This window comes from Sinocyclocheilus grahami, unplaced genomic scaffold (genome assembly GCF_001515645.1).
Source record: "Sinocyclocheilus grahami isolate Dianchi unplaced genomic scaffold, SAMN03320097.WGS_v1.1 scaffold624.1, whole genome shotgun sequence".
NCBI lineage: Eukaryota > Metazoa > Chordata > Actinopteri > Cypriniformes > Cyprinidae > Sinocyclocheilus > Sinocyclocheilus grahami.
Genome location: NW_015505803.1, coordinates 357594 through 379107, shown reverse-complemented (window position 1 = coordinate 379107; position 21514 = coordinate 357594). Strand labels below are relative to the sequence as shown.

General features: G+C 41.2%; 1 protein-coding gene across 2 annotated transcripts in view; it reads right to left on the bottom strand.

The window, feature by feature from the left end:
• Positions 1–21514, bottom strand: part of col4a1 (collagen, type IV, alpha 1) — a 79115-nt gene that overhangs the window by 33374 nt on the left and 24227 nt on the right. The window contains exons 2-4 of one of the 2 annotated variants that reach the window (XM_016241515.1): positions 2124–2206; positions 769–828; positions 325–414 (exon numbers count right to left, since the gene is read on the bottom strand). In XM_016241515.1, the coding sequence (XP_016097001.1) occupies positions 325–390 (66 nt within the window). In that variant the 5' untranslated portion in view covers positions 391–414; positions 769–828; positions 2124–2206. The remainder of the gene's footprint in view (positions 1–324; positions 415–768; positions 829–2123; positions 2207–21514) is intronic. The other variant, XM_016241514.1, reaches the window with a different exon arrangement.

The window sequence follows — 21514 nt, the reverse complement described above, 5'->3', positions numbered from 1 at the left end:
GACAGGACTTGGCATTTATGAAACTTTTCATATGTTACAAATGTATTAAATGCTAAACTTTTGTTTACAAATGTACAAAATAAGTATTGTTCATTGTTAGTTCATTTTAGCTTATTGAGTCATTAAGTAATGTTTTGTACTTAGCTGGACTAATGTGTGCTTCTAAAAAAAATAGCCGGTTCCACACATACTGTGTGAGGTGAGGCGTTTTCATTACGGCGTTTTTCATTACTGTACTTGTATGTAGGACACACGCACTCTCAAAAAGGGACATTTTGGATAGCTAATTGTCTTTTAAACTTCAAAATCAGTATAGTACTTTACCTTTGGTCCCATTGGCCCTGGGGGACCCTCAGGCCCTGGTAATCCAGGAAATCCCACGAGGCCCATCAAACCAGGGAGCCCAACCTCACCCTAATAAGGATGAACAAAATATGATGACTGAAAATAAATTAGTGTTATCCACCTTTTCTTCATAAAGCAGCATTTTTCACATAGTAAATTCCATATGCATCCCCCATACACATTCACTGATGATCTTTTAGGACAGAGTATATGCTGTTAACATAACCACACCACTAGATGGTGCAAAAAATCCTTCTATGTAAGATTAGTGCTCTGACGCTAGGAAAAACATCCAAACTGTAATCTGGCACACGTGGGTGTTTACAGTGCATCCTAAATTACAATATACAACAGTTAATGCAAGTGAAGGTGTCTGACAGAAACAATAATTATAAAGGAGCAATCAGAGGAAAACATACTCACCTTCGCACCTTTAACACCACTGCAGTCACATCCACCACATGAAGACCCTGAGCATCCACCCTGCAAGCAGAAAATATCTGTCAAGTTCCACACTGAAGGAGGTAGTAAACACATAATATTGGCATCAGCAACAGGTTCATAAGGGTAGATGTCTTTCAAGAACAAGAGCTCTGGACCACATTATGGGTGATGTAAGGGTGGCATCAGACCAATAAGTAAAAACTGGAGGAATATGCTAATGATAAGAAATTAACATGACAAATTAATAACAGCTTGCATATATGTGCACCATTTTTGATGTATACTTTGAAAAATGTAAATAAGAAAGTTGAGCTTAAAGACGTGACTGCTGTTTCTTTGCTTAAATTGTGCAGTTTTGTCTCCTTTTTACTATGATTTTACTCTTACAGTAACAGGTAAGATATTTAAGATATTTTTGCCTAATAATCCACATACCACATACAGTATTTACAGACAGAGAACCTGTCTATATACAGTACGTAGATTTCACTCAGCCAAAACATTTTGTAAGATTTCAGTTAGATGTAGACACAGGTTGCTCTTTTTGTGGTGATCCTAATGAAACTGCACTTTATATTTTTGGGGTATTTTAAAGGGGCAACATGCACAACAACACCAGTGCAAATAACACAGTTAACCATAAAGTGAAGTAATAGTAGTCTGGATGATTTATTCCTGCATCCTCACAGTTTTGGATAACAACTAACTAACAATTCCAACATTACTAACTTGCCTACATTTTCAATAGCTGAAAATGACCTCAATTGCTTTCAAAACAGTGTAGCTTTTCCAAAAACAATCTACTTTTTCCAACGATTATTGGTGTGAGTGACGCAACCAAGAGCCACTGTACACTGTAAATTTGTGCAAGCAACTTCTCTTCTGAACGAGCAGACATAAACAAACAAACAACCTCATTAGCTTTCTTTCCAATGTAGCGCTGGAAATTCCAGTTCATTCTGGTGAATTGGTTTGTTCTAAGTGCTTCTCTCTTTTCATAATTAACATTGGAAAGTCTGATTCATTCTACTAAATTGGTTCGTCCTAAACGATTCTCTCTATGGGTAGCCCTTGAAAGTCTGATTCTTTGTAATTAATCAGTTTGTTCAGAGGATTCCTGTAAATAAATTAATAAAAGATTTAAAGATTGAGTTCAATTGTTCTATTATTTTACAGTTAGTTGTGTAGATATAAGTTAAAAGAATGTTAAATCACAGCTGATATTTCTTCTGCTTCGTTTGTTACATGGAAAAGGAAGGTCAAGTCAAGCCTACTATTATACAAGTATGCACTGTATAGTATGTTCAGTATACTCATATACATGTATTCCTCACATTTTAGCAAATGTAGTAGATCATCATCCTTGTGTTCGATGCAGGACTATTGCCATGGGATGAGGCGAGACAGCTATGGTTCCCTAATCATTCATCCCAAAAGAGAGAGGTCCCATGAATTTTAGCAATTAGAACTGATTTATGCAGAAAATCTTCATACCACACACAATATGCTGCATACATATATACATTACATGTGTATGTTACCGTGAAGATAAAACAGGTAGTTGGCATGCATAAAGATTGTTTGGTCTATCTTGAAAAATGAAAGATACCATAGAGAGGGGCCTGTAAATCCAAACAGGGGCATCAGGCCAATAATTTAACAGACCTGTTCTGCTGTTAAGACTCAAATAAAGACCTCTAAAGTCCTACTAGATATCACTGGATGGACAGCTGGTCTAAGCATGATACTGGACCCTGGGAACCCATTTCTTCCATCCACGCATCCCTCTATCACTGCAGCCGTTCTCTCGCTCACGTGTGAGGCAGGCAGCCAAATGTCTGCACATCTGGAGAAGCAGGCCTGGCGAGGACTAGCACCAGCTGCCGGGGTCGGCCTGACCACGCTGCCCCCACCCGTGAGCCCTCCTAAAGGCCTAACTGAATCAGCATGTGGGTGCTAAGGACCATGAGAATCACTGCTTTCAGTCTCAAATATCGCCTCTGGTGTGACCCGCTCTGGCCATTTCTACAAAAGCCCGCCATCCCTGGAGTGTCATTTCTGTATGTGAACAGGCCGAGCTCTGGCTACAATGTTAGATCTGACATCCCTAATGCAATCTCAGTGCCAATGAGAGACATTCTTCCAGCAATTCACAGACTAAAGTGTTCCTTTTCTGCAAGGGAACTGGATGTCTTGTAAGGAAAATACCCACACACACACTATCACACCTGTTTTTGAACATAGTGCTGACCTACTTCTTAACAGTCACTCAGTCCATTAAAACAAGTAGGCACTTTCCAGTAACACTTTGGCATTTCAGAACTTTTTAAAGAATTTTTGAGAAACACAAATACTATGTTTTTGTCGTCAACACTATTAAATAGGTAGTATGAAAAGTAGGTAATTTAAGCATGTGCCATCGTGACTGTATCCAACAATTAAAATAGTATAGCAATGCCATTATAATGTGATAATTTGACTAAATTGTACTAAATTTCTAATGACTAAAACACAAAGTTAGTTTAGATATTTTACTTTTTTGGGCAATACTGTTATTGCATGATTTCCCTCTCTTTTATTTAATTTAATTTAATTTAATTTCATTTCATTTCAGCTCAGCAAGGTGAGAAAACCGGTAGGATAATATCAGTCCAATTTAAAAAAATTTACAGAAACAGTCTGTTACCAAATATAAATGATTAAATACATTTTTGAATGAATTGTTTATTTTATTTTATTATATTTTAAATAAGCTACACTACCATTCAAAAGTTTGTGGTCATTAGATTTACAAAATGAATAAATTTATGGGTGCATTAAACTGATCAAAAGTGACAATAACGATATTTATCATTTGTTACAAAAGACTTCCAACTCATTGTTCTATTGCAATTTCTATTAATTTCAGATTCCTGGCAAATATGTGCAGCAAATCAGAATATTAGAATGATTTCTGAAGGATCATGTGACATTGAAGACTGGAGTAATGATGCTGAAAATTCAGGTTTGCATCACAGGAATGAATTACATCGTAAAATATATTCAAACAGAAAACAGTTATTTTAAATTATAATATTTTTGACAATATTACTGTTTTTACTGTATTTTTTATTAAGTAAACGTATCCTTGGCAAGCATAAAAGAACATAGAATTTGAACAGTATGTTCAACTAGTTTCAAGAATGTAAACTTGAGTTTTGTACCTTATTTGTGGAAAGTGGTCATAATTCATTCATCCTGTTAGAAACAACCAGCAGATCTCTGAAGGCCAAAGTCAGATCTGTTGAGGATCAGACATTCCAGTTTCTCCAATGCATGACTGAGGTCAGATCCCACCACCCCAACCGACATGCATGAGTAGTGTGATCTCTGTACATGAGTATATATTGCTTTATCGTTTATCGTATGTTTTAGCACTCAGAGATCCTGCGATATCGTCCGGTTCAGACCACAGTGTGCTAATCTGCAGCCTGAATCAGCACAGCAGGGGGACTGCTTTGAAATGGGAATTTTATTTTTCCTTCCCGGGTCAGTCTTGCATCCTAACAAACCCAAACATGACATGAGCAGAAAAATAGCAAAAGCAGACAAGAGTGCTGATAAAACTCTTAACAAGTAATGCTTTTTATAGATGTGAAAATATGTGAATGCTTAAAAGTCATTGCTTTCAAAGGCATTATCGTGAGATTTTGTGTTTGGCCTGTGATACATAAACCATCTCTCTTCTGGTTTTGTCTAGGGTGTCTCTGCATTGCTCTCAGAACAAACAACCCGTGAAAGTAAGACAAATTAATCAGGCGTGAAAACACAAAGACACAACTTGTCCTCACCTTTACCTCTGTGCTGGTTTCTGGTACAAAAAGTGAGATATTTGACACCATCAGTGTGAAAGGAGGCTGCTTTATAAACCCTAATGTAGTTTCTTTGGCTTTTAGAACTGATTTGCTAATATTTTGAATGGAACGACTTAGATAATTGGTTTCAGGCTTCGACAAATTGTATAATAAACATGCATAGACATTTATTTCTAAATGAACAATGATTTTTAGGCTCTTTGAGAAAAATAAATAAACGTTGGACTGACTTGTTTTCCATGAATGCATGGAAACAAATGATTAATCAATTGAAACAAACTGATTTGAATTGCTTGTTTTGTTGTGTGTGCCAGTTTCCATTTCTAACATTTGTTTTTCTTCTCTTGCCTCCCTTGAGCTTGTTGTGTTCACATTTATGAATGCGATGTGAATGTTTGGGATGCAGTGGGGAAATTCAGATACAGAGAAATATAAATACCACTATGATTGACTAATTACTCCATCAATGGGACACTAGCCACCTGCACTGCTAAAATAAATTATTTTCTTATTTACCATTTTTTTACTCATTTTGTTTTCCAGTGCAAATATCTAAAGATTAAAGATATAAGCCAAAAGAATAATATGAGATATGAAGTCTTGTTTTCTGAAAAAAAATTATCAAAATGAAGTGAGTTTAAAATTGAAACAAGAAAAAAATATCTACCGTTTGGGTAAGAAAAATATACTTAATTCAAAGGGAAAACAAGTTTATTTTTCTGATCCATTGACATATTTTTTTCTTGTTCTAAGCTTAAGTTATTTCATTTTGGTAGTTTTTCCCCCCAGAAAAATTTGATAATATTTGTAAAATTTTTCATCCACCTTGTTACACTTGGTGGTGTTCCCATTCAAAAATGCTACAAGAAATTGCTTATAAATCTCTCCTTATGCTATATTATTATCATATTGGATTCAATCTTTTTATCAGCATGTTTTCTTTAAATTAGTACAGGTTTCTATTTATTTACTTTTATTTATTTTTTGTTTTCTTTTGGAACTGATTGGTTGTAGACATCATTGATCTGAGCATATGCACATCAATGTTAAGTGAACATAATTAAAATTATCCATGAATAGTGTTTTTTTTTCACTCAAAAACTTAGGAGCTTAAACTCAGATAAATGATCACTACTACTACCAAAATTAAATACAAAACCTGTGCTAATTGAAAGAAAACATGCTAAAAACGGTTTAATCCAAGTTTAGGTGATAATATGGCATAATTAGAGAACACCAAATTAGGTAAAGAGTTTTCAGGACAGCACAAGGGTTGAGAAAAAATAAGACATTTGTACTGGAAAGCAAGACAAAATCCTGTTATGTTCTTAACCATTCCGCAAATCAGCCAGAATAGGTGAAACTGATGGGTAAATGATGTTTCATATATTTTAAACTAAAAAAAAAAAAACAGCACGTGTACATGCTCTTTAGAGTCTGAATACATCTTCTGAGAGTTATTGTAAAATCATCAGATCTTAAAAAGATAAAGGTGAAGGAGGAGTGGGAAGTATGTGTTCAATTAAAGACTGCAGGGAGGGTGTTTTAGGGAGGGAGCATTTAGAGGCCACTTTGAGGCGACACTCAGTATTTTAACTTAATGAGTGCAGATAGCAAGAGCAGGGGCGTGTAAAATAGTCAAAAAGATTGTGAAATGAAGCCGCTAAATCCCTAAAGTACAAACAGTTCGGGTGGATTCTGTCAGTCTGGCTTCCCTCCATGTGTATTTCAGCACTGAGAAGCCAGGAAATACTTTCTTTTGCTTAAACCGTGTGGAAGACAGATGTAATGTATAATTTATGTAAGAATGAGAGAGAGAAACAGCCTGTGTCATATGTCAGATGGGTCTTTCTCTTTGACATGATACAGCAGTGGAAAGAAGGAAGACTGATACAAGCTGTCCAGTAAAACTAACAGTTAGTGTATAAAATCAATAACGTCATATACATTATGTAACAGAGAGAACATTTCTTGTTAATCGCATCTGGCGACTTGACACATTAATCTAAAATATAACCTGAAAGGTCAGCAAATGCTATTTACTAAGGCTTTAATTGGGAGCACGCAGTTATAACAAGTTCACCTTATTTTATAATTTATCAATAGACCTTTTGCCTGGGCAGAAGCATCACATGAATCTTGCCTTGGGTAAACCTTAAAACACTTTTTTTTTCTTCAAAATCACTGCATACTGCCTAAAAGCTACAGTCCACAACAGCACGATGCATTAAAAATATTTCTGGGATCAGCTTGCTCTCCTAAAACCAGGGGCCTTGGAAAACTTTATTATTTAATTAAGTTAAGTTCCCCTTTAGGAACTCGAGCTGTGTCAAAACACTATGGGTACACCTTCAGGGTGATCACGCACCGAATCACGTGTGTAATCAGTCCAATGGATGGGCAAGTCGTCACGGGCGGGGTGACATAGCGACCACCACTTAAAAGCACGTGCGGTGGATACAGCAGCAGCTTTCTGTCATTCAGTAAGCACTTTGTGTGTGTGTGTGTGTGTGTGTCAGTCTCTATCAGTTTGTGAGTCTTACTTAGTGTTGCCTGTCCCTCACTTAAACATGCCAAAGTCGAGCGATAAGACAAAGCATTTGGGCGAGAGCAGACAGCGTTTCAGGCTGTGCGTTGTCTGCTTGGGAGCGAAGCACACAGAGTCAGCTCTCGAGCGTCTGCTACTGCGTACGCTTCGCTCCCGGAAGGCTCTCTTTGACAAGGGAGCCTTCACCAGCGTTCCTCGCGGTGCCGGCCCCTGTACTCGTGGGGATCGCAGATGGACCTGGTGGAGGGAATGGAGACGGGCGAGTCCTTTTCTTCTTCCTCACCCACCAGATCCAGTGCCCGCTCTCTGGGATCGGAAGTCCACTCCGTGATTACTTCCCCCCCGGGGAGAGGGCTCGACACTCCGCCTGTCTTTCTCCATGAGGTTGATGTGGAGGGCGTCGATGAGGACTCTCCCCCTCAATCGCCCCAGTATTAGGAGCTGTTGGAGGTGGTCACTCGTGCCGTGGCCAAGCTGAACATTGAGTGGCTCGCCGAGAAACAGGCTGAGCCACAGAAAAGCAAGCTAGATGAACGCTTAAGCCACCACCTCCACGCCGGAGCCTGCCTTTCTTCCCTGACCTCCACACCGAGGTGTTGAGGTCGTGGGCTAGACCATTCTCTGCCTGTATCTTCAGTCCCACCTCCAGTCATTATGCCAACATGGCGGGACTGAGTGATCATGGTTACAGGGTGATGCCCCTGGTTGAGCAGATGCTTGCGAGCTATCTGTCCCCTGGTGTGGCATCGTCCCTGAAGGCTCCGGCACTGCTCTCTAAGCCACTGCAGACCACCTCAGCACTGGTGGGCAAGGGGTACACGGCAGCGGGTCAGGCTGGCACTTGCTTGCACACCATGGCGGTGTTGCAGGCTTACCAAGCCGACCTGCTAAAAGAGCTGGATGAGGGCGAGGAGATTAAGTCTTAAGTCTGAGGATATCACAGAGCTCAAACGAATCCGCTGATCTGTCTCTCCGTGCCACCAAACAGACCGCACGAGCCATCGGCAGGTCTATGAGACACCTGTGGTTGATATCACCCTGTCTTGATATGAAAGAGAAGGACACCCTTCCTCATGGATGCCCCGCTTGCGCCTTCTGGCCTGTTCGGCGACGCCATTAATTCCGTCGTCGAGAGGTAACAGGAGGCTCGTAAACAAGCGGTTCCTCTCTCACCGCTCTCTGGCTCTGGGGGCTGCCAGCCGGAAACAGCCCCCAACGTGTACCAGCTCCTCATACAGGGAGGTACAGAAACAGAGCGGCGCCTCCCGTGCTCCCCCGCGTCAGGACCTGGAGACCCAGTGACACTCTAAACCGGGGTCTTCTAAGACGAAACCAGATCTGCGGCCCATTCTTACATCTAAGAAGGCCTCGGCCAAGAAGTCCTTACGCTTATGGCTCAGGACTTCTGAGGGCAGGCCCTTCTGGAGAAGAGCGGTGTACACCTCATCATACGGTGCTCATCTCTCCTCAGTGCCCTCAGGAGATCGTTCTGCCAACCCTGCCACCCACGGTGCTTCAGGGCGCAGCGGTCTCGTAGTGGTACTAAGAGGATCGCTACCTCTGCAGTAGTCTCTAGAGCAGCTAGTTCGCCCGTCCCCTGCCAGTCCACCGCTTCAGGGCACGGAGCTAGCTGCTCTGATTACACCAGAGGTCAGTCTCGAGAGACTGATTCCCTTAGTAGACTATTTGGCAGAGTGGAAACTTCTGCCAAATTTGTCTCAATGGGTCCTGCACACTGTAGAAAGAGGCTACCGCATTCAGTTCGGTTCTCCTCTGCCTCGTTTCAATGGGGTCATTCCCACTTTGGTGGGCCCCGAGCAGGCTCTGGTAATGGAACATGAAGTAAACACTCTCTTGAGGAAGGAGGCCATCGAGGTGGTCCCTCCTCTTGACAGAGAGTCTGGGTTCTACAGCCGGTACTTCATTGTTCCAAAGAAGGATGGAGGGTTGCATCCCATTTTAGATCTGTGTCAGTTGAACCACTCAGTCATGCGACTGAAGTTCAGGATGCTCACTATCAAGCAAGTCGTGTCTCAGATCAGGTCCGAGGACTAGTTTTTCACGATCGATCTAAAAGACGCATACTTCCATATCTCCATCACAGGAAGTTCCTGAGGTTTGCTTTCGGGGCAAAGCTTACCAATATCAGGTTCTTCCGTTCGGCCTTGCACTCTCACCCCGCACTTTCACAAAGTGTGTGGATGCTGCTCTGGCTCCTCTGTGACTCCAGGGCATCCGCATACTCAACTACATCGATTGGTTGATATTAGCTCAATCAGAGCAGATTACGGTTCGGCATCGAGATGTCGTTCTCACTCACATGCTGGGGTTAAGACTAAATGCCAAGAAAAGTGTGCTTTCTCCATTACAGAGAACCACTTATCTGGGCGTGGTGTGGGATTCGACCACGATGCAGGCACGTCTGTCTCCTGCTCGTATCAAGTCGATCCCTACCACGCCCCTCTCGGTGGTCAGTCAGTAGGCAGACACCCCCTAGTTACACGTTTCCTCCACAGTGCGCTGAGGCTGAGGCCTCCGGTACGATCTCGCATCCCCCCGTGGGACCTGGCTGTGGTGCTAGAGGCTCTCTGTAAACCTCCTTTCGGGCCTATAGAGGAGATATCTGATCATCATCTCACTATTAAGACTACCTTCCTTTTGGCGATTTCTTCTCTTAAGAGAGTTGAGCATCTGCAGGCGATCTCAGTGGCCCCCTCTTATTTAGACTTTGTGCCCGGTCTGGCCAAAGCATTTCTCTACCCACGAGCGGGTTATGTACCTAAAGTTCCCTCCTCTACACCACGGCCTGTCGTACTCCAGGCCTTCTGTCCTCCTCCCTTTCGGGAGCCCGACCAGCAGAAGCTTAAATGTAAACTGCTAGTTTGCTATGGTCCCGCCAAGAGAGGTCTTCCTGCTACTAAACAGACCCTCAGCCGGTGGATTGTGGATGCCATTTGCATTACCTATGAGTCCTCTGATCTCCCCTCGCCCTTGGGGGTCAAGGCTCACTCAACTAGAAGTGTGGCAGCCTCCAAGGCCTTTCTGGCAGGTGTGTCTATGCAGGACATCTGCAATACTGCGGGTTGGTCCACGCCCCTAACGTTCATCAGGTTCTATGGCCTCAATATGCAAGCCACTCCGGGCTCTTCTGTTCTCTCGCCCTGGCTGTGTTCTTCCACACTAGGCAGGGATTTGTAAGTCTGGCTGCATGGGCATACTCATTCCCATAGCGTTTTGACGCAGCTCGAGTTCCTGAAGGGGAACGTCTCTAGGTTACGCATGTAACCCTGGTTCCCCGAGGGAATGAGACGCTTCGTCTCAATGACATACTTCCGGCATCCCTGCGAGTGCTTTCTTCATTTCCCAGAAGCTTCCGCAGTATCCACCGCACGTGCTTTTAAGCTTCCTGGTCGCTACGTCACCCCGATATTTTAACATAATCTTAATTACAATGCTGAAAAAGACACCAAAAACACTAAAATATAAAGATGTGTAACATTAAACCAGTAAGGAATACTTTTTTGGCAATTCAATTTGGTGCCTCTAGAGGCAGGCATAATAATTCAAACCCTTGTATGGGAATGTTAAACTGAAATGCACAAGCAGACAGTGCCAAAGCATAAGATAGCATTAGTCTGACAGTCACAGGATTGTTTTTTTGCAGTTCAAATGTGTCAAACGTATAAGTGCACTTTCTTGAAGATTGCCTGATTACTTTGGTGACTTATCGGGTTGTTCGTTTATCTAAAAAGAATCAGAGTATCATTGTTGTTTTTGTTTTCTGAAACAACAACTAAAACAAAAGCTTTCCTGTTGGCGACCTGCCAAATGTAACATTCAGTCCCTTTTGCTGCTCATATCTGTAAAGCTTATGGGTGCTTCCTTCCTTTACAGATAGAAATGCATTGAGCGAAACACTGCAATAAACCTGTTAACCCTTCATATGTTCAATAAACTGACATTTGCAGAAGGATTTGAGAATGTCCGGTCTTTATCTCTAACACACCAAAACAGTGCATTAAAAAATCAGGCTTACAGCATGACATTCCTGTCAACAGACCTCCGATTACAGTCGCCATATGGAGGCCGTTAAGATAGTGTTACCACATTAAACAGGGCTCTGCTAAAGATGACATTAGCAAGTCAAAGCAAAGTGCAACATATTAGGTTTAAGGTGGATACTGAGCCTGTAAGACACTCAAACTGCCCATAAAAGTAACAGTCAGAGTTTAGAGTGTGAGAAACTAAGCCATGCTCCTAATATGGAGAAGCAGGACTGAGCTGACCATTAAGCATGTCTGTTATGAGAAGTTAATTAGGCTGGAATGATGTTTCATCACCTTTGAATTAAAGAAGAAAAAATCATGGGTGGTTTGTGTGTCAGTCCTTTTCAGTTCATATGTGTTTGTTCCAGTTCACATTTGAGTTTCATGTAACTTCATATTGGCACAAATTAGTTTAAAGGGATACACTTTATTTTAAGGTGTTCTTCTTACAGTGTAATTACACATTTATGTACTGAGTAATATTAATTTACTTCATGTACTTACTGTATAGTTAGGGTTAGGATTAGGGTTTGGCTTAGGGTTACTTGCATGTAATTATGCATAATTTATTGTTATTATAATAGTAAGTACATGTAATGTGTAAAGTTTATGTTAAAGAACCCACGAAATTGCTTGATGAGTACAGTTTACTTTCCTGTTTTGAAATATTTCAGAAAGGATGGGTGGGACATGTTACATTTACAGGAATTTGGTAGATGCTTTCATCCAATGCAGTTTATATTGCATTTAATATACGATGGAAATAAAATGATTCATTTAATGATGTTCAATGTGTATACAGAATTGACATATTCTACATATTGCAAAATATGCAAATGCACACAAATATTTAAGAGCTTGACATCATTCACGGTGCTTCATGGGACTGGGTGGACGCTAAAGAGTTATTGTGATTCAATTTGCTTGTTTTTGTTCTCTGGTTGGTTCCACTGCTAAACATGATTAAAAAATTATTTAAGCTGAAATAATGCAGGCTAAAAAAATCATCTTCCATTGATTTACAACCTTGTATCTCACAGTAAGTCTTTCTACAAAGGTTTATAAGTTATCATTCAAAATCAATTCCCCTATAGGGAAAATTAATGGAATTTTTACTACCGCATCCTATAGAAATAAAATCAATAATAATTATACATACATACATAGTATAATATTTGATACATTAGGCTATTATGGCTCATATGGAAAGATAAGGAACAATATGGAGCTTAAGTAGCTTGCATTATAAATGCCCAGAGGATGCTTCCTACCACTACTTCCACTTCAATACAGGACCATAACATCCTATATTAACAGGAAACATGGCTTTCCTAACCAATCCTGATTCATTACAGGAACATATTTTTGTCAGCACTTGACAAAAGACTCTAATCTGGATCTACTATCGTAGCCATGAGCACCGCCTGTGAGGAAAAGATCTCTCCAGCAAGGAGAATAGAAGGAAATCTGGTGATTCAGCTTTGGGATCATCCCATTTTTGGATGAAATCACTACACCTTATTTGCGGCATTGTTATAATGCTGCTAACTAACATCTGTGCACATCTGCACTATGATCTGCTCCCAGCATTACAGCCGCGCAGTCAGAAAGGACATTTCTCACAGTCGCCAACATTAAACACGCCCACAGCCATTCAATGTCCCATTGTTTTCACATGTACACATTGACACGCCACTGAAAGCGTCTGAGGCCATAGGCTAAGCATTCCTTCATCAGACGGTCCACACGCATTGTCCTACACATGCCTGGAATCTCCCTGAGGAGACTGGAAATGACCTCATCAGTCAACAATGACAGAATGCCCCATTGTGTGTTTGTGTACATGGTTTATACTGGACTGTTGCATGAATCATGCTACTGTATCTTCTTCATTTAAACAAAATCACAATGAATTACCACAATAACGGAAAACAGTTGACAGCCATGATCAGACTTAACAGACATGCAACACGATATATATATATATATATTTGCTCATATGATTGGTGTATGTGAAGTGTAGTGGTCTGATGTGGTCACTGCAAATGTGATACTGACTTCACTCCAACAACAGACACAAAAATGTTACTTCTGTCTCACTTCAGTCAGCATCAGTTAGTTGAATATGATCTAAGTAAGTAAGTAAATAAATAAATAACTAGGTGGAATAATTTTAACAAACGCTGTAAACAACTACCCAGATCCATTTAACCTGTTTGTCACCAGTATATGGCAGAGCATGGGCGGCGCTAGGGAGGGGCTAGCAGGTGCTTCAGCACCCCCAAGAAAGACAAAAGCACCCCCATAGATTTTTTCCTGGAATCATGATGTAGCCAATTGTATTTAATAAATAAGCTGATAATAAAAAAAGAAACTAAATAAATAAATAATAATTTAAAAAAGTGACTCATGCAATGCAATAACGACGTGATTTGCAGCTGTCGCACTTTTCATAATGTCATTATAGCATTTTATTTTAAAAATGGAGCGCTTCCTTGTGCTAAGTAGGCCTGCTCCCGACTAAAGATTTTTCTAGTCAACTAGTCACACGTTATATTAAATTGATTAATATAATAATATACTAAACCATCTTTTAATATATAGGCAGGCGTATTATAGCCTATTCCGTGCTCAAGCTCGAGCAGAAAGCAATTGCCTCATAGCACCGGCAAAGTGATTATGAATGTGTTGGGGCAAAAGAAGACATTTTAATTATTTATTAATAAACTAGTGCTTTCTGCGTCGGGTGCAAAGACGAAGTTGCCGAATGCCGACGCTGACTCACCATCTCCACATGGACGTGCCTTTAATAGAAATGCACCTTTTCATACGCACTACATAATTAGAAAATATTACAAAATCGAGTGGGCAAGTTTTCCTTATGTTTATTTAATTATTCATATGAAAAAAATTAAATAACCTATTTTGGTTATATTTACTATTAATTGCCCAGCTCCCCCTGTCAATGATCTAGCACCCCCTCAGAAACTGCGTTAAAAATTTTCTGGCGCCGCCCCTGTGGCAGAGTAAAAGTGCCTTGTGAACACTTGAATGCTAGACAAGTTTGTTTTTTTTTGCAAATTAATTCTTGTAGCTGCAGCATTATTTCTTGCTTTGGTGACCTTGTATTGCACAATTGTAACTTTATTTCTCTTTAATTCTGATATAATTTCCACTGTTTGGACATTTGAACACACACTTAAAAGATTTAACATTTAACATAGATTTAACACCTGTCAATTATGGAAGCCTGTTTCTGTCACAGAATAGAATAGAATAGAATAGAATAGATTAGACTAAATAAATAAATAAATAAATAAATAAGGTCATTATGACTTTTTAGCTCACAATTCTGGAAAAGTCAGAATTACAAGATATAAACTCGAAAAATTGTGAGATAAAAAATGTCGCAATCACCTTTTTTTATTTTGTGGTGGAAACCGACTTCCATAGTTAATGCATAACCATTATGTACAGCATATATTAAGGCTATGTTAATGTTGGTTTATAAATAAAAATACATTTGTCTATTGTTTGTTCATGTTAATTCACTGTGCAACTAATGCGATCAGATACAACTTTTGATTTTAATGGTAGGGTAGGCGATTTCAGAGAGGCTATAGCATAAGATCCCACCCTCCCTGCAAATCACTCTCCAAAGCCACGCCTCCTCCAAAATACATTAACACACCATGCAGTCCATGATGACAGACGCCATTGGTGGAAGTTTGAATGCAACGCTGTCAGATTACCTCATGTTTTTAATTCAGAAACATGAGAAAACATTACAGTATAAAGCACTTAAAATTACAATAATAATACTGTCCATTCTGGCTCAGTCTGCAATAGCATAATGTAACCCACTGATGCTGTACGATGTCTGCGTGAACAGGGTGCGTGGAGATATGCAAATACATATGTTGACAGGCAGGTAGAACAGCCTATCGTAATCCTCGGACCAAGGGATATGTGTGAACTAACATTTTATGGTCCTACGCCTTTCACAGATGATATAAATACATATAGACCTCTTAACTTTGAGATTGGTATCATAAAGTGAAGAGACTCTCAACCAGCATAACAAAAAATGTTTTTGAACCAAATCACCTACCCTGCCTTTAAAAATGTAAATGTTGAAAATAACATTAAGATTAATGAACGCTGTAAAAGTATTGTTCATAACTAATGTTAACCAATGAAATTTTATTGTAATGCATTACTGATTAAAGATGATTTTTGGAATAGACAAAAAATATATGTGTCATGCACCGTATAACAACAGCGATATTTAAACTGTTTAAATGGCAAAAATTCAGAAAGAAGACTAAGGATGCTCATTCATGATATCACTACTCGTGGGCGGGCCCTGTCTCATATTTTATGGAGGGGCCCCACAGAATTACCATACGCCACTGCTGTCTGTGTTTTTTGGTTACATGCCTATGCTGCACATATGCATGCACCGTGTGTCGTAATGAAAACAGCATGAATTCATGGCAACAACAAAAACATGGACTTTTTCTTTCCAGATGTTCTGCAGTATTAAGCATTTGGCTCACTCGTGTTCCTCAGTGCTCAGTGGAATTAAAAACTTTAATTGCTTGAGGCCAAGGCTGACAAGAATCGTAATTATATCAGCTCACCTTTCTTCACTTCTTTCTGTTTTCACATGACTCTGGTCAGATCAAAGGGTTGAGATGTGACGTTATGTTTTCTGTCAGGACTCTTTTGTAGGTCATCTTGAGTGAAGTAAACCATTACTCTGAAAATTACAGATTAAACCTGCACGTCACATGCAGCAGTGCGTGACTCCATATTAACTTGGGGCAGAGTAATTTTAGTATTATTTATACTAATATAGTATTTATTAATATTTTAAATAAGCATTTATTTTTATATTTTCAGTTTGTTTTAATTGTACTTTAATTTTTGTTGGTTTATTTTTAATATTTCTATTTAGATTTCATTTTTATTTCATTTTTAGTTTTAGCAGTTTTTGTCACAGTGTCTGGTTGTGGTACCCTGGACTGGTCACTTGAGGGCGCTCTTCCTGTTTCTGTGTTACATGTTTTGAACTCCATTTCCCATAGTCCTTTGCTTTGTCGTTTTGTTCTGATCATTATCACCTGTTGGTAATTTACTCATCATTTCATCACTACTTATACCATGCTCTCACTGTCTGTCTTTGCTGCAGTATTGTTTGAGTTACGTCGTGTTTTCTGTTCCCTGTGTTTTGAATTTACCTTTTGCCTAGTTTTTGTTCTGTTTTGGATTCTTTGTTATTTTAATAAATTTACTGCACTTGGATCTAATTTTGATTTCTCCTGGCATTCCGTGACAGAATACTGCAGCCAGTATAAGATCCAGCAGTTTGTTTTGCTTTTGCCTTTGTTGGGACATGAACATTCGTATTACCCCTCCTGCCACAGGGAAGGAGCGAGTGGCTCGACACCGCGCTCCGATGGCTCTGAGGCAGCAGGGAATGGAGGTTGGTGGTTTTGCCCAGACTTTTTGGACGTTTACGGTGGGGCTGAATTATGAGGCTGCACTTAAGGACTTCCTTAATGTCTGTCTGGATGATCCTTTGCCCCAGTGGGAGCTGGAAGAACTCGAGATTATAGACTTCTGGGGCTTCGTCAAGTATCTCCATGGTCTAAGTCAGTGGGCAATACCGGGCCAATCAGAACCCTTCCGCAGGGATTTTCCCATCACCTCTACCCTTCAGACTCCCACTAAGCGGCGGAGGGTGAGAAGGAGGACAGCAGAGTCCACTCCAGAGCCCGCTCCAGTCCGGGAGCTCCAGCCCGGGAGCTCACAGGGTCCACTCCAGAGCCTGCTCCAGCCCGGGAGCTCACAGGGTCCACTCCAGAACCCGCTCCAGAGCCCGGGAGCTCACAGGGTCCGCTCCAGAGCCCGGGAGCTCACAGGGTCCGCTCCTGAGCCCGGGAGCTCACAGGGTCCGCTCCTGAGCCCGTTCCAATCCGGGAGCTCAAGGTCCAATTCAGAGCCCGTTCCAGTTCAGGAGCTCTCAGAGCTCATTAAGGAATTCACTCCAGTCTGGGAGCTCACAGGGATCGTTGCGGATCAATCGGCCTGTCCTGTTGCAGCCATCGAGGCTGGTACTAAACTCTCTCTGCTCTTGTTTACAGTTTTAAGTCGCTGAGAGGGTTTTCTGTTCCACCAGTGTTGCCTGGCAGGATTCCGGCTCTGCTCTGGTTGCCCGCCTGGGTTCCTGTTTGGCAGGAGCCTCACTGGCTCATTCCTCCGGCTCCATCCTGGCTATCTGCTGGGGTTCCTGTGTGGTTGGGGCTTTGCTGATTCATCCTGCCGGGCCCCTCCTTGGCCTTTCACCCTGCCGGTTCTGTGCACATGCCCTGGTCTATCTCTGTCCCCTGGCCCCCTTCCATTGTATGGTCCTGGCCCGCCGTCCCTCCCCCTGGTCCACCTCAATTCCACCTCCCTCCTGAACTTTTGTGCGTTCTGGTTGAGTGTCTGGTATCCCCTCCGTAGAGGGGGGGTAATGTCACAGTGTCTGGTTGTGGTGCCCTGGACTGGCCACTTGAGGGCGCTCTTCCTGTTTCTGTGTTACATGTTTTGCACTCCGTTTCCCATAGTCCTTTGCTTTGTCGTTTTGTTCTGATCATTATCACCTGTTGACAATTTACTCATCATTTCATAACTACTTATACCATGCTCTCACTGTCTGTCTTTGCTGCAGTATTGTTTGAGTTACGTCGTGTTTTCTGTTTCTTGTGTTTTGAATTTACCTTTTGCCTAGTTTTTGTTCTGTTTTGGATTATTTGTTATTTTAATAAACTTACTGCACTTGGATCTAATTGATTTCTCCTGGCATTCCGTGATCGTTTTAGTACTTGAACTTATTTCAGCTAACGGGCAACATTTCTTCATTAGTTTCAGAAAATAGGCAAAGTTTTTCATTAAATATTTGGATGTAATTTTTATTTTTAGCTTTATTTCAATTAATTAAAATAATTTTAAATAGTTTTAGTCTTTATATTTATGATATTTAGCAATATCAACACTGACTCATATTTTGTATGCAAATTGTAATGTAGCCATCAGAAAAGAGAAAATCAGAGAGACAGTGAGAGACTTCATTCTAAATGGGGACAAGGCCACATCCATCAGCTTCGCCAAAAAGAGGACAGATAAATCTCAATGGAGCATGTCATGACTCCATTAGGACACAATCCAATGCTCTAAAAAGTGATAAGTGCAAAGGCTGTCAACAGCTGCAGCCGTGTCCAAAAGGAACCGATAAAAGTGTGTCTCTGAGAGGCATAGAGCGTCTCTCATCACATTCTTGCATGTCTGAGCATTTATGCCGGAGAAAAATTATCTTATTAACCTATAATCGGCAACACATTCCATCTCATAGTCAAGCACATATTCTGAAGAACATTCTGGGGAGATGAAGGGGAGGATTATTTTTAAAAACATGACTTTCAGCCCCACAATATCCTGTTCCAGCTTAGCCAGATTTTCAGCTGTCACCTGACCTCTGAAGGGCAGTGTCCAGCCTGGGATCTATTTATCCAATGTCTACAGGTTAACCTGTCAATACACTGACCCTTAACCATGTCCTTTACAGCTCTGATGTTGACTTCCTTCAGCGTTGCGGATTTATGTGTTTGTAAGACTTCAGCTCTGTACAAAATCTTATTTTTCAGTATTCTATTATTTAGAGTAGTGTAAGTGCTTCAGACACAAAGGCTGTTTCATGCATTGCATGTATTCTTAATTTTATGTCTGATTTTTTATATTAATAGTCAAATACAAAAAAATACTCATTATATACCAAAATATTACCACAAATATAATTACATTAATTTAAAATAGCTATTTTATGCCATATTTGTGTGTATTTTTATGCTTATTAGAAAATCACATCTTTATGTCAGTAAGAAATAAAGTTCAACTGGCAGAGCATGGTGCTAGTAATGCCAAGGTCATGGGTTTGATTCCCACGGACCCACAAAAAAAACTGTTAAAATGGGTTTGGCACTGTAAGTTGCTTTAGGTAAAATACACGTCATTTCTGCAAATTTATATTTTGTTGCTTCTTGCACATTTTGTGACACTTTCAGCTGAAACAGATAAAACATGAATCTGGCAACATGTTATTTATTCTGGTTGTTAAAAGCATCATGACAGTTCAGAAATGAAATCTCCAGTCAGTGGCACTAAAAGATTCTTAATAATATCAAGTCTCTTTTAACTGATAATCTGCCCTGTAATCGTAAATTGTGTGAAACAGGAATAAAAGTTGTTCTTGTTTTACAGCCTTTAGTGTTCATTTTTATAGGTATGTTATTGGAGTTTTGCAAAAATGTAGGTAGAGACATGTTTTTCCAATAAGCCTGTGTTGGATATCTTTTGTATCTTTGTGGAACCATTCAGTGAACCACAACTCCCTCTTACCGTCTCCTCAGTGTCATTCTACTGTGTGGCCAGTGATGTGTGTAGAAGACCAGCCAGGCCTACAGAAAGGAAGGAACTCCCACACTATTTCTCCAGCCATGGAGAGGTTTCCCTGCCTTAAGAGGATGGTTATTGTTATTTCCTTCTGTCCACAAGCTATCAAACAATGACTAATAGCAGTCTGTTGCAAATACAGCTACACGCTCATGCACGCAAATGCAGACAATCAGATCCTGCTTGTTTGAAGTGTCAAGCTTTAACTGAAACCACGATGCACAATGAGCCAGTTGAATTTGCCAGTGAGTTAGCATTTAAGACTTCACTTCTGCACACTGATTAAAGATCATGCATAACCCACATTATTACTTCAGCTATGCAAGATGCGAATAGATACGCCTTTAAGTCTGTTTGCATGCAAAATAGAGACTGATAAAAAGGAGATGGTCCAAAAAAATGCTTAAATCCAAGTTCCTCGAAGGAACTCGAGCTGCGTCGGAAAACACTAGGGGAACGCCCTTCAGCGTGACCGGCTCTGAACCTCGTGTGTAATCAGACCAATAGATGGGCGAGACGTCACGGGCGGGTGACGTAATGACCAGGAGGCTATAAAAGCACGTGCGGTGAGACCAGCGTCAGCTTTTTGTCATTCAGCAAGCGCTCTGTGTGTGTGTCAGTCTGATATCTGTTTGTGAGTCTTATTTAGTGTTGTCTGTCACGAATCAAAAACAAGACAAAACCATTCACATAAGGCGAGGGCAGGCAGCATTCAGGCTGTGTGTTCCTCCCTGCCCGCGTTACTTTATGGGTGGGGATACACATAGTTTGTTTGCTGTCTGCTTGGGAGCAAGCACGCAGAGTCAGCTCTCGAGAAAAAAAAAGGGAGCTGACGGCCCGTTTTGGTGTTACTGCCGTGCTTCGCTCTCAGAGGCTCTCTTTGAGGAGAGAGCCATCACTAGCGTTTCTCGCGGTGCCGGCCCTGCTTTTGCCGAGGCGGAGCGGCGGCTGTGCTCGTGGGTTTCGCGTATGGATCCGGTGGAGGGAATGTAGACGGGTACACAAACTTGAGTTACACAAGCATATTATGCCTGATATTATAATAAGCAGCATCAATGGGGAGCAAAACTCGCGCAGTCGGCTCTCGGGGGGCGGATTGTGCTTTTCCAAAAATAAAAGCTCCGCTCTCGCTGGGCACACTCCGAGGAGTGTATCCGTGCCTGTGATCTTGCGATTGCGGTCCCGCTGCTGCTGAGGCACAGCAGCGACTGAGATCGCGGTGATCACACATGATCTGGTGGACGGGTTAGAGACGGCTCGTCCTATCTCCACCCGTGCTCCCTAGATCTAGAGCTCATTCTCGAGGCTCGGAAGCCCGCGCTGCTGATGCGGCCATCTTTCTCTGAGGAGATCTGATGCGGCCATCTTTCTGAGCTGCGGTTCTTCCCCCTCTGAGTGAGAGCTTGCTGATGCGGCCATCTTTCTCTGAGGAGATTGACGTTGTTTGTGTGACTGAGCGGCTCGCGCGCTGCCGTGGCAACGCTTATATTACATCATTTGGGTTTTGATGTGAATCTTACTCACCAGACCATATTTTCTCCTCTGGTTGTCTGAGTGCATTTAATTCTGAGGAATAAAATGAAGTATTTATCTGATTATGAGAAGTTAGATATACAGGGGCACTTGGGATAAAAATAAATAAATACATTTTCTCGAGTGAGAGCACGAGCTTACCTCTCTTCCTCTGAGGAGGTTGAGGCGGTCAGCAGGGGCTGCTGGGCGGAGCAGTCCCGACCTACCGTGTTCCGGCCCTTCATTCTGGGGGCCTCACTTCTTGTACT